Here is a 12369-nt window from a genome sequence, read left to right as displayed (position 1 = left end):
GCTCTCCTTAGATCCACCACCAGCTCCTTGGTCTTTGTCACGTTGAGCTGTAGATGGTTCTGCTCACTCCATGTGACAAAGTCCCCCACCACAGCTCTGTACTCAGCCTCGTCCCCCTCGCTGATACATCCAACCACAGCAGAGTCATCAGAAAACTTCTGAAGATGGCAAGACTCTGTGTGGTAGTTGAAGTCTGTGGTGTAGATGGTGAAGAGGAAGGGAGAGAGGACAGTCCCCTGCGGAGAAAATCTGATTGACTGATTGATTGTCCATGTAACTGTCCATGTAATTGTCCATGTTTATTTATTTTGCTAACTAAATAAACCTGGGTTACATCCAGTTTTTAAAGAGACAAACAGAAACGCCTATAATAGCAGCAATCAAGTCTATTTAAAAAATAAACAGTATTATTTATGTATGTGTAATTCATAACGTATGTTAAAAACATTAAAGAAAATCTAAAACTGCATTCTTTTGGTTACAGTGTTTCAGATTCACATAGTACTGTATATGCTCAAGTTTGCAGGAAAAAATTCATAAATATATATGTATATAGATAGAAGGCTAGATAGATAGATAGATGTTTATTGATCCCAAGAAAATGGGAAATTTCGGTGTTGCAGCAGCAAAATCAGTCACAAAGCACAGAATATAAATATAAATGAAATACTAGGAAAAATATACATACATACAATATACATGAAATAATAATGTGAATAAAGTAAAAAAGAACAAATATTTGAATATGTACAGGATGGGGAAACAATAATGTGCAACTGCTTAAACAATATGTATTATTATTATATATACAGTATTCAGGTATATATGAATACTGTCAAATTGTCCAATCCTATGTAGTTTACAAATACTCTGAAATGCCTGATATTTTCTTTGAAGGGTTAGTTTTTTTTATCACTGACTCTCTAAGCACCCCCCCCCCCCCCCCCCCCCCCCCCGATCCCTTCACCTCAGAACAGAAGTGAGGAGCTGCTTGATCAAACTGTAATCCTTTCCTCTGTTAATCCATTTGCTCTATAGCAGAGATTAGGGTACTAATTTCCACAGCAGCACACTGCAGGATGCTCTGTGGAAGAGAGAGAAGCCGAGTGGGAAGCGAGTTGTTGGTTAACCTCTTTATCTTTCCCAGTATGAACAGGTCAACAGGCTTTACTTTACTAGATACTTGAGATGCAAATTCTTATTAGAGGTATCTTTCAGCTTCTGATGCTGAAGGTGTGTTCTCAGTATGGCCTTGATGACATAAAGTGTCATAGAGTGTGAGGAAACTAAATAGGTCATGTCAGATCCAATGACTGGGCGCATGACAAACACCTCTACAGACAGCGATGTAACATTCATTCTCAAGCTAACGTGCTTATAAGGAGGCTTTATGTGCTCTGACTCTGGGAAGTGCTCTTTGTTAAGAACCTACATCACATCGCTATATACTGCTCAACTGTGGTCCAATCATAAGCAAAGAGTATGCAGAAGCAGTCAACGACGCAATGAGAACGCTGCTTGGTGTCCCTAGGGGGCATAGTGCCAGTCAGCTGTTTGGGTCCACTAGAGTGTCAACCTGTGAGACACTCTTAAGACAACTGGTGTTTAGTTTTATGTTGTCTGGACAAGTCAGAGAACCATATAAATGAAGCTCTAGTCAGTCCTCTGAAAAGCTGTAATAGATACTAGATTAAGACGACCTTGGTGCAATAGCCTGTATATCCTATAGACGAATATGGAATTATTTTGTATCTTTGTATCTTCTTTTTATGTGAAGTGTAATATGAACCTGTGTCTGCAATAACGCTTTCTATATGTGGTCTGAGATCAGGTTAATCAAGGGCAGCCAAATCTCAGTTTACAATCCTCTCTCATCTCCTGCTACCCAGGAAGAAAGATGTGATGTAATGTAATCCTTCCCACCCCGTCCCTGGAAACCCAACGCTGTCCCTTAGCGTCTGCTGGAGGCTTCATCACACTCAGTAGGTAAAGGGACTTACCTGTTTGCTAGGGCGTAGTTTCGTAGTATTATTTTCAAGTTCAAGCACATTATTGTCAGTGTGTAGCCCAACGAAATTAATTTATGACAGTCCAAGGGTGCCTTTAAAGTGATAAAATACATAGTACTGGAACAATTTAAATACAGTACAATAAATCTTATAACATATAAATAAATGTAAATGTATCTAGAATTACATAAAAAATTAAAAATAATATATATACTGTATATAAAATACTAACATGAGATAATAATATGGCATGAAATAAGCTGAAAATATAAGTAAAAGTTAAGTATTGTAATACTGTATATAAAAGTAAATGAGACAAAGCTAATATTGTATAAATAGGAGCTAACTATAAGTGCACAAGTTGTGTTGTAGCATCAGAGTTTTTAAATTGCACAGTAGACTTAGTGGCTAGCAAACTAGCGTGGAATGCTGGGAAGAAAAGCCTATATTGGTACTACATACACTCACCTAAAGGATTATTAGAAACACCATACTACTACTGTGTTTGACCCCCTCTCGCCTTCAGAACTGCCTTAATTTTACATGGCATTGATTCAACAAGGCGCTGAAAGCATTCTTTAGAAATGTTGGCCCATATTGATAGCATAGCATCTTGCAGTTGATGGAGGTTTGTGGGATGCACATCCAGGGCACGAAGCTCCCGTTCCACCACATCCCAAAGACGCTCTATTGGGTTGAGATCTGGTGATTGTGGGAGCCATTTTAGTACAGTGAACTCATTGTCATGTTCAAGAAACCAATTTGAAATGATTCAAGCTTTGTGACATGGTGCATTATCCTGCTGGAAGTAGCCATCAGAGGATGGGTACATGGTGTCCATAAAGGGATGGACATGGTCAGAAACAATGCTCAGGTAGGCCGTGGCATTTAAACGATGCCCAATTGGCACTAAGGGGCCTAAAGTGTGGCAAGAAAACATCCCCCACACCATTACAACACCACCACCAGCCTGCACAGTGGTAACCAGGCATGATGGATCCATGTTCTCATTCTGTTCACGCCAAATTCTGACTCTACCATCTGAATGTCTCAACAGAAATCTAGACTCATCAGACCAGGCAACATTTTTCCAGTCTTCAACTGTCCAATTTTGGTGAGCTCTTGAAAATTGAAGTTGGAGTTAGATTGCTGACCTTTGATTGTATCCCGACCCTCATTATCGGGCAAAAATTTGAACTTTGAGTTTGTCTGTCAGGTCAAAAATCAGGCGTAATTTGTGTTTCTGATCTTGCGTATGGACAGAGCTGTCTAAGAGTTCGGTGTCAGTAATGGTCAGCCTCCCAATAAATCTGAGTAGTTTGGTACACTAGTCTGTTTGGGCTTTTATTTGATCACACCCCTGGTCTGCCACGAGCAGTTTTTTTGGGATGTGTTATTATTGCATTGTGATAATCTCCCAGAGCTTTATGAATCAGCAGCGCTGACTGAGATTATCAGCTGGTACACGCTGAATTGGAACACGTCCAGGCGGGGCATTTAGATGAAATGTCATTTGCCCCGTTAACCCCAGAGCTCAATTTATGTCAGATGCTCTTGGACGAAATCCATTACAGTAGACAGAGACGTATGATGGTCAACAACAAAGGGCTCTGATAAGCCTAAAACCTGAAATAATGATAATGATAAAACATTTATTTATACACCGCATTTGAGACTAACTGGAAAAACTTTTCAATGAAACCGACACAGAAAGAACATGTAAATTCAAAGCAAGCGAAGTAATGAAAACTCTGCAGGTAAAATGTAATATTGTTAGAGGAGGTTGTGTCGGTGGAGTGGGTCTGTGAGGTGGGGCGGGTGGGGGGGTATCTGTGAGGTAGGCGGGGCGGGTCTGTTAGGTAGTGGGGAACCTGGTTATGGAGGGCTTTCAACTGGATGCGTTGGGAAACAGGAAGCCGTTGGAGATTCGGCAGGATGGGGATAATGTGGTCATGTAGGTTTAACCTTTGATTTTCACCACTCTGACACACACACACACACACACACACACACACACACACACACACACACACACACACAGATAAACAGCTCATGTGTTTACAAAGACTTAGGGTACTGTAGAACACACTGTACTCATTCCATTATCTATGTATGCATATGTGATTATTATTATTATTATCATATTATTATTATTATTATTATTAATTATTATTATTATTATTATCAGATATGTATTGAAAGAGAATTACAGAATCAGAGAATTGGAAGTACTCATTTGAGTGTTCCAGATTCATTAGAATAACTGAAAATACAAAAAATATATATTTTAATGTGTTAGACTTAAATGATAAAGTAAAGTGGAATCCTCTTTTGTTGATATCTAATCTACAGAGAGAGAGAGAGAGAGAGGAGAGAGAGAGAGAGTGTGCTTGGTGGTGTTGTGTGTGTGTGTGTGTGGTGGTGTGTGTGTGTGTGTGTGTGTGTGTGTTGTGTGTGTGTGTGTGTGTGTGTGTGTGGACATGTGTGTTTGTACAAATCACATCTGTCATCCACTCAACACCCACCACTGTGTCCTGTGTCTTAACAGAAATGACCAATGACATATTTATTATTTAAATTATTTATTTATTTCAAATTATGTACTTGTTTACATGGACCAAGTTGATAACACTTGCAATTCTCCCAACAATATGTCCGCTATTGGTTTGTTTTTTTCCTCCCTGTTATATATTATTATGATATAATAATAATAATAATATGTAATTAATTCCACAAGGGGAAATTACAATGTTTTCACTTTGTTTTTTATTACACACAGATACTCAGTACCCATTCATGCACTAAATGGAGAGATGTCAGAGTGGGGGGGGGGCTGCCCATGGAAAAGGCACCCCAAGCAGTTAGGGATTTTAGTGCCTTGCTCAAGAGCTCTTTGGCAGTGCCCAGAATGTGAACTGGCACCTCTCCAGCTACCAGTCCACCCCAATACTTGTGGTCCTTATGGGGACTTGAACCAGCAACCCTCCTGCCAACCAATATCAATTTAATGTTCCTGCTTTTACTGATGATGGCAAAGATGTGAAATTCTCCCTACCTTTTGTTTGAATATAAGTGACAGTATTTGAGATGATATTTTTTGCTATGGCCTTTGATGTCATTTTTAACTACTGTCGTTCTCACTTGTCTTTATGACAATATCTTGTCACACACAATTTATTACACGTGTCTTTAAGTTTTCTTAAGCTGTCTGAAGCAGCTTCAGACGTGCAGGAACACCGTCAGCGATTAAAAAAAGGGCTGTTAATGAAATCAGGCATGAATGACCCAATAGTTTATGATTGAACATGAGACTTGGCATCTACCCACACATGTGCATATAAGCATGCATGGTCACACACACACACACACACACACACACACACACACACACACACTCTGGTGGAAATGGCCAGATGGTGTAATCCTTTAGTATTCCCTGTATTTCACATTGTTCCCCTCCTGTGTTGGGATTATGCTGTTGTCCAATCCGATTTCGGCCTACTCTCCAGTGATGATGTGAGATGAATGATAGGCGGGCGGGCGGGTGAGTGAGGCAGTAGACACACTGTTGGGTTGTACAAAGTATCGTGTCGGATGTAAATGCTCCACGCTGCTAAAACCCTTGTGACTGCCATTTGAAGAGCCCGTTACTCACTTTTTTTGCTGTCCAGGTAAGAGACGGGACCACTCAGGGGGAACTAATTAACATTCAAAGGACACTTTAGGCAGTGGCCAAGGTGTCCAGGTTTAGAGGAAACAAATAATAAGCTTGAGGATTACAGTGACAAACGAAATAGCTTTCTTAAATTCTCAAAAAGCCTTTATTTTGACATTGCAAACTGGATTCTTTTCTTTGTGGCTTGGTTCTATGGTTGCTATGAGGGGGGCAAGGAGTTGTATGGCCTAGAAGGATAGATTCAATTTGATTTAAATGATGTGTAACGTGACAGTATGGCTGCAGTGTACCTTGTATCATTTTGAATACATTACAGAGCCCAGTATTCATTCGCTGTAAAATGTCCATTAAACCTCCCGCTGCACAGTGTAAAAAATGTAAACTCTAAAGTCATACATTTCCCTAGATGTTTTCACAGACCATATATTCTCCAGCGAATGTTAAATGATGTCCCAGTAGTTACATTGATTTTGTCTTCATCCTCCTGTAGGATGTATTTGGTGTTTTAATGTAAGATTGCATTTGGATGTCTCAGTGTGTGTCTTTTTATGTAAATGTGGAATTTGATTCTTTGAAGGTTCCAATACCTAGTGTCAAAACCAGAATAGCAAGTTATTTTGACTTCCAGTCAAAAAACACTTTGTAAAACACTTTGTCTTATAATGTATTAGACTTAAAACAATGAACTTAAGGTAAATCCTCTTTAGTTGACATTTAATCCTACAGTGTATGTGTGTGTGTGTGTGTGTGTGAGTTTGCACATGTGGGTGTTTGTACCACTCACACACATCACTGCGTCCGGTGTCCGTATTATCTACAGTGTATTCAGGCCTGTAGACCCAGTAGAAAACTCTCAGCCACTCACTGTCATATGTAGTCTAATTTCACACTTACTTAGCTGTTTTGGCACTCTTGTCATGAGGTGGATACGCGAACGTGTCAGGCCTCATATGGAAGGAAGTGTGAATGCTGATTGAGCGCAGATGGACATTTAATGAGGAGAGAGAATGAAAGTGTGTGTGTGTGTGTGTGTGTGTGTGTGGGTGGGAGTGGGTGTGTGAGTGAAAGTGGGGCTGTATAATTAGTGCATGCCAAAATTCCTCCAGGACGCTGTAAAAGCCTCATTGCACGTTATCGCAAACGCTTGGTTGCAGTTGTTGCTGCTAAGGGTGGCCCAACCAGTTATTAGGTTTAGGGGGCAATCACTTTTTCACACAGGGCCATGATGGTTTGGATTTTTTTTCACCTTTAATAATAAACACCTTCATTTACAAATTGCATTCTGTGTTTACTTGTGTTGTCCTTGACTATTGTTTAAATTGGTTTGATGTTCCGAAACACTTAAGTGTGACAAACATGCAAAGGAACAGGAAATGAGGAAGGGGGCAAACACTTTTTCACACCACTGTACATGCTCACATGTGTGCATCTGTGATTGATCATGGCACATTGTCTCTGCACACAGGGTCATGTAGAATTTCACAGTCATTAAAACGATTGAACTTGTATGTTGTGTGCACATGTGAAAAGCAACAAAATACAATTACTCACGTTACTGTAATTGAGTAGTTTTTGTGTATTTTTACTTTTTTAAGTTTTTTTTTTGTAGAATTGCACTTTGCTGCGTTCACAAAAGACTGCAATTAAACTTCTTAGTAGAAATGAAAAAAAAACAATAACCCCAAACACGGACACCAATAGTCCTGACCAAGAGCGTCCAAAGGGACGCCAATAGTCCCAACCAAGAGCGTCAAAAGGGACGCCAATAGTCCTGACAAAGAACGTCAAAAGGGACGTATGTTGTCCATCCATCCATCCATCCATCTTCGACCGCTTATCCGGTGTCGGGTCACGGGGGCAGCAGCTCCAGTAGGGGACCCCAAACTTCCCTTTCCCCGAGCCACATTAACCAGCTCCCACTGAGGGATCCCGAGGCGTTCCCAGGCCAGGTTGGAGATATAATCTCTCCACCTAGTCCTGGGTCTTCCCCGAGGCCTCCTCCCAGCTGGACGTGCCTGGAACACCTCCCTAGGGAGGCGCCCAGGAGGCATCCTTACCAGATGCCCGAACCACCTCAACTGGCTCCTTTCGACGCGAAGGAGCAGCGGCTCTACTCCGAGCTCCTCACGATGACTGAGCTTCTCACCCTATCTCTAAGGGAGACGCCGCCCCCCCCTCCTGAGGAAACCCATTTCGGCCGCTTGTACCCTGGTACCGTGTGTTGTCTTCCCGTAAAAATTGAAAATCAACACTTTTGTTGACCCTTTTCATAATTTTTTAAAAACTTTTTCTTATGCTTTTCAACACTTTTGACACTTTTTTCAGTGTTTGTCACTTTTTTATGTTTTCAACACTATGTAACACTAACTTATTAACTTTAGTTTTACAGTTATTTTTGGAGTTTATGGTCAGTAAACCTCATTTATAGGAAATGATACCGAGCGTTGTGTGGAATCAATCATGTTATTTTGGGGAATTAAAAAGAACACGTGTCAATTTGACCCGAGGGCAACATGAGGGTTATAACCATGAACACTTTTGGCACTGTAAGAGGTTCTGGATAAAAACTTCCACCAAATGCAACCAGTCTGATGAAGATTTCTCTGCAGCACAGGTGCCCCTCAGGGTACGGTGCTCTACCCCTTCCTTTTCACCCTCTACACCTCGGACTTCACACACAACACCACCCACTGCCACATCCAGAAGTTCTCTGATGACACAGCCGTTGTTGGTTGTGTCTCTGAGGGAACAATCTGGAATACAGGTCGGTTATCAAGGACTTTGTCAGCTGGTGTTGAGCTCAACCAGCTTCAGATTAACACCAGCAAGACAAGGAGATGATAGTCGACTTCAGGAGGAAAACATCCCCTTTCTCACCGTGAGCATCCAGGATTGGACATTGATGTAGTGGAGAGCTACAAATTCCTGGGTGTTCACCTAAACAATAAACTGAACTGGACTGATAACACCCAAGCACTCTACAAGAAGGGCCAGAGTCGCCTCCATCTGCTGAGGAGACTCAGGTCCTTTGGAGTGTGTAGGACTCTCCTCAGGACCTTCTATGACTCTGTGGTGGCCTCTGCCAGGAGCAGACTCAATAGACTGATCAGGAGAGCGAGCTCTGTCCTGGACTGTCCTCTGGACCCCATAGAGAAAGTAGGGGAGAGGAGGATGTTAGTCAAGCTGACATCCATCATGGACAACACCTCTCACCCCCTACATGACACTGGGGGGTCCCTGAGCAGCTCCTTCAGCAGCAGACTGATACACCCACGGTGTAAGAAGGAGAGGTACCGCAGGTCCTTCATCCCAGCCGCGGTCAGACTCTACAACACCTGCACTACCTGATAGTGTTGTAGTTTCTGTTCCTGTTTTTCTCCCATCTACATCACACACTTTCTGTTTATCTTTAATATTGGTATTTATATTATTTTATTACAAGTACCTTACTTTTCAATATTTATGGTCTCAGGTTAATATAATTTAGATTATGCTACCGACTCTTGCTTCTTTGCTCTAATTACACATTCAACTTAATTTTTAACGTCACTTACACCGCAATATTGTTTCTCTTATCATGGCAACCGCACTTTAAAATTCCTTTTGTTTGACGGCATTTTACTTACTCAGTCTACCATATTTTCATTGTCTATTTCTTGCCTGTATTTCTTGCCTTGTATTTCTGCCTTGTATTTCTTTCGTGCTTACTTGTTTGTGTGTTATGTTTTTTTTTTTTTTTTTTTGCTGTTGTCTGCTATGCTGCTACTTGTAACGACAGAATTTCCCCGTCGTGGTATGAATAAAGTATAATCTAATCTAATCTAATCTATCTCTCTTCCCACGCAGGTCAGTGCTTCCTGTGTATGGTGGACGTGGTGCCGGTGAAAAACGAAGATGGCCTGGTGATCATGTTCATCCTTAACTTTGAGGGCTTGACAGAGGAAGCCCTCCTAGACCGCAAACAGGAGCTCAACCACCGCCTACCCACCTGGCTTGTCACCGGTAGATACCGACTGAGCTTATTTCTCTGTTTGTTGTTTTCTAATCAATCCAGGTTTGAGCAATCTTTGTCAGCAGGTGTCCGTTCTGTATAGCACGTTTTCTTCTACATTCATGTTTATCCCTATTGTCCCACACCCGCTTTAAAGGGGTGGTAGAATGCAAAACCCGAGTTTACCATGTCATATTTGAATAATTAGAGTTTGGTAGGTGAAATGAGCATTCAGAGAACCTCAAAGTCCCATTGACACCTCTTTCCTATGCAGAGCTCACAATTTGAAACTTCCGCTGAAAACAGGTGAATCCCAACAAAGCTAATAGTCAACTCGGGGACTATACTATATACCTTATGTGACTCTGGTCTGTACCTTTGTTACGCCCCAAAATGTAGGCTACATACAGACCACTGGTCTGAGATCAGCTGGTGTACCGAATGTAGGTTGCGTACACAGTGTTGCCAACTTTGCGACTTTGTCAAATCTGGCAACTTTCTGTAGAAAAGACAGAGACTGTCTGTAGAAAAGACAGAGACTATCGCTAGAAAAGATAGAGACTATCGCTAGAAAAGACAGACTTTATGTAGAAAAGACAGAGACTGTCTGTAGAAAAGACAGAGACTTTCTTTAGAAAAGACAGAGACTGTCTGTAGAAAAGACAGAGACTATCGCTAGAAAAGATAGAGACTATCGCTAGAAAAGACAGACTTTATGTAGAAAAGACAGAGACTGTCTGTAGAAAAGACAGAGACTTTCTTTAGAAAAGACAGAGACTGTCTGTAGAAAAGACAGAGACTATTGCTAGAAAAGACAGAGACTATCGCTAGAAAAGACAGACTTTATGTAGAAAAGACAGAGGCGGTCTGTAGAAAAGACAGACTTTCTGTAGAAAAGACAAAGACTTTCTGTAGAAAAGACAGAGACTGGCTGTAGAAAAGACAGAGACTGGAGAAAAGACAGTGACTGTCTGTAGAAAAGACAGACTTTCTGTAGAAAAGACAGAGACTTTATGTAGAAAAGACAGACTTTCTGTAGAAAAGACAGAGACTGTCTGTAGAAAAGACAGAGACTTTATGTAGAAAAGACAGAGACGTTCTGTAGAAAAGACGGCAGTATCATACAGCGAGCATGCAAGGAATTTCTCTCTGTGGCCGCCAAAACAGTCACCTGCTTCTCTGTTCTGTTCTGCTCTCTCCTCGTGTAGAAGGGGGGGGGGGGGGACAGAGTGCGAGGCCGGTGTAGGTACGAGAGACAGTGGGACGTAACGGCAGAAAGACGCCGCTGAGCTGGCCTGACCCCAGGGCAAGCCAGCCTTCTTTGAGAATTCTTTATCGATCTTTTTCCCTTGAGAGCTGCTGCTCACGGAGCTCCATCAGGTCAGCGGTGGTTGGTGGTCTAGTTACCCCAGAGAAGGTGACTGTGCGCTGGGTAGCCCACAGAGCAGCGCGAGCTGCCGGCCCCAGTGAGTGCTGTTGGCCATTGCGTCTGTGCTCCCCAGCTTCGCTCGTTGTAAACCACCCAATCAGCGCGCAGCTCAGCTAAATATCCATGAGCATACCATAAAAGGTAGAAGACCTCTCGTTTCATTCTAGGGCTATTTCACAGGGATGCATCAGGGTGCATAGAACAGCACCCGGGCCATTCTCAGCCCAACCAATGTTACATACTCTATTTGGAGACCTTAAGGAACAGTGTGAAAACCCTGTATAATCAATTTATTCCCCCTTTAAATATATTTGAGTCAAGCACATTTAAATTCTACATTACTTTTGATAAATGCAAAGTGTAGAAATCATCAGAAGAAACAGTGACGAAACAATTAGTGGCAGTATTTAATGCAGAAGTAATAGAGTACCGTAGGTGAACAGACTACAGAAAACTAAAGACATAAACTTCCATCATGCCTTTCTCTTCATATGCATTTCCTTGTACTCTCCTCGTGGTCACCTAGCTCTCTACTTTCTGTGCCCGCTGAAAAAAAAAAACGCCTTAAATACACGGCCCAAGCTGTTTATTTCTGAGGACTATGGTTTCCTGGTCCTCAGATCTCTGCAGGGTAAATCCAGACCACTAGCTAGACTATCTGTCACATCCGAGTTTTCTCTGCTTTTGAACGAACACATGTTCCACCAAAACAAGTGGCTATTCCCGAGGCTATTTTGCCGAGTCACCATCTTGTGACGATTTTGTGAAGACGATTTTGATTGGTTTAAACCAGAGCACGTTTTTCTCCTATCCCAGAATCCTTTGTGGACTAGCCAGACCTTCCTCCAAAGCGCTGTGTCCACACCAATGCACACAGACACAGTGTTGCTGCCAGCTAGATTGAATTTGTCTTTGATAATGAATATTATGAAAATCAATAACAGAATGGTTCATTTACTTTTATCATGAATGTCATTGTGATTTATGTGAGATAAAAAGGTCAAGAAGTGTTTGCTCAATTGTAATTGATGATAGCTTTATCGTAGGGCTTTGATTTGGAAACATAACAGGAAGTCTTGAGTTAAAAATCAAGATACTGTATATACAATGTATATTAATTTCATGTGTATGGCATATTCTACATATACATTGAAGCTGATTACTGATATGATGTCAGTGTGATTATCAGTGGATCATTTAAACTGAATATGTAGATGAGCCGCAGCCACACAGCACAGTCAGTTTAGCAGATTAATAAATTCTG

General features: G+C 41.5%; 1 protein-coding gene across 2 annotated transcripts in view; it reads left to right on the top strand.

Annotated features, from left to right (window-relative positions):
• kcnh2b (potassium voltage-gated channel, subfamily H (eag-related), member 2b) overlaps positions 1 to 12369 on the top strand; it is a 374402-nt gene that overhangs the window by 167302 nt on the left and 194731 nt on the right. The window contains exons 1-2 of one of the 2 annotated variants that reach the window (XM_032503800.1): positions 5571 to 5680; positions 9532 to 9687. In XM_032503800.1, the coding sequence (XP_032359691.1) occupies positions 9549 to 9687 (139 nt within the window). In that variant the 5' untranslated portion in view covers positions 5571 to 5680; positions 9532 to 9548. Of the gene's footprint in view, positions 1 to 5570; positions 5681 to 9531; positions 9688 to 12369 lie in introns of those variants that run through there. The other variant, XM_032503799.1, reaches the window with a different exon arrangement.

Source organism: Etheostoma spectabile, chromosome 22 (assembly GCF_008692095.1).
Source record: "Etheostoma spectabile isolate EspeVRDwgs_2016 chromosome 22, UIUC_Espe_1.0, whole genome shotgun sequence".
In the NCBI taxonomy this organism is placed as follows: domain Eukaryota; kingdom Metazoa; phylum Chordata; class Actinopteri; order Perciformes; family Percidae; genus Etheostoma; species Etheostoma spectabile.
Note: the sequence above shows the minus strand (reverse complement) of the source record. Positions and strands in the feature narration are given on the sequence as shown.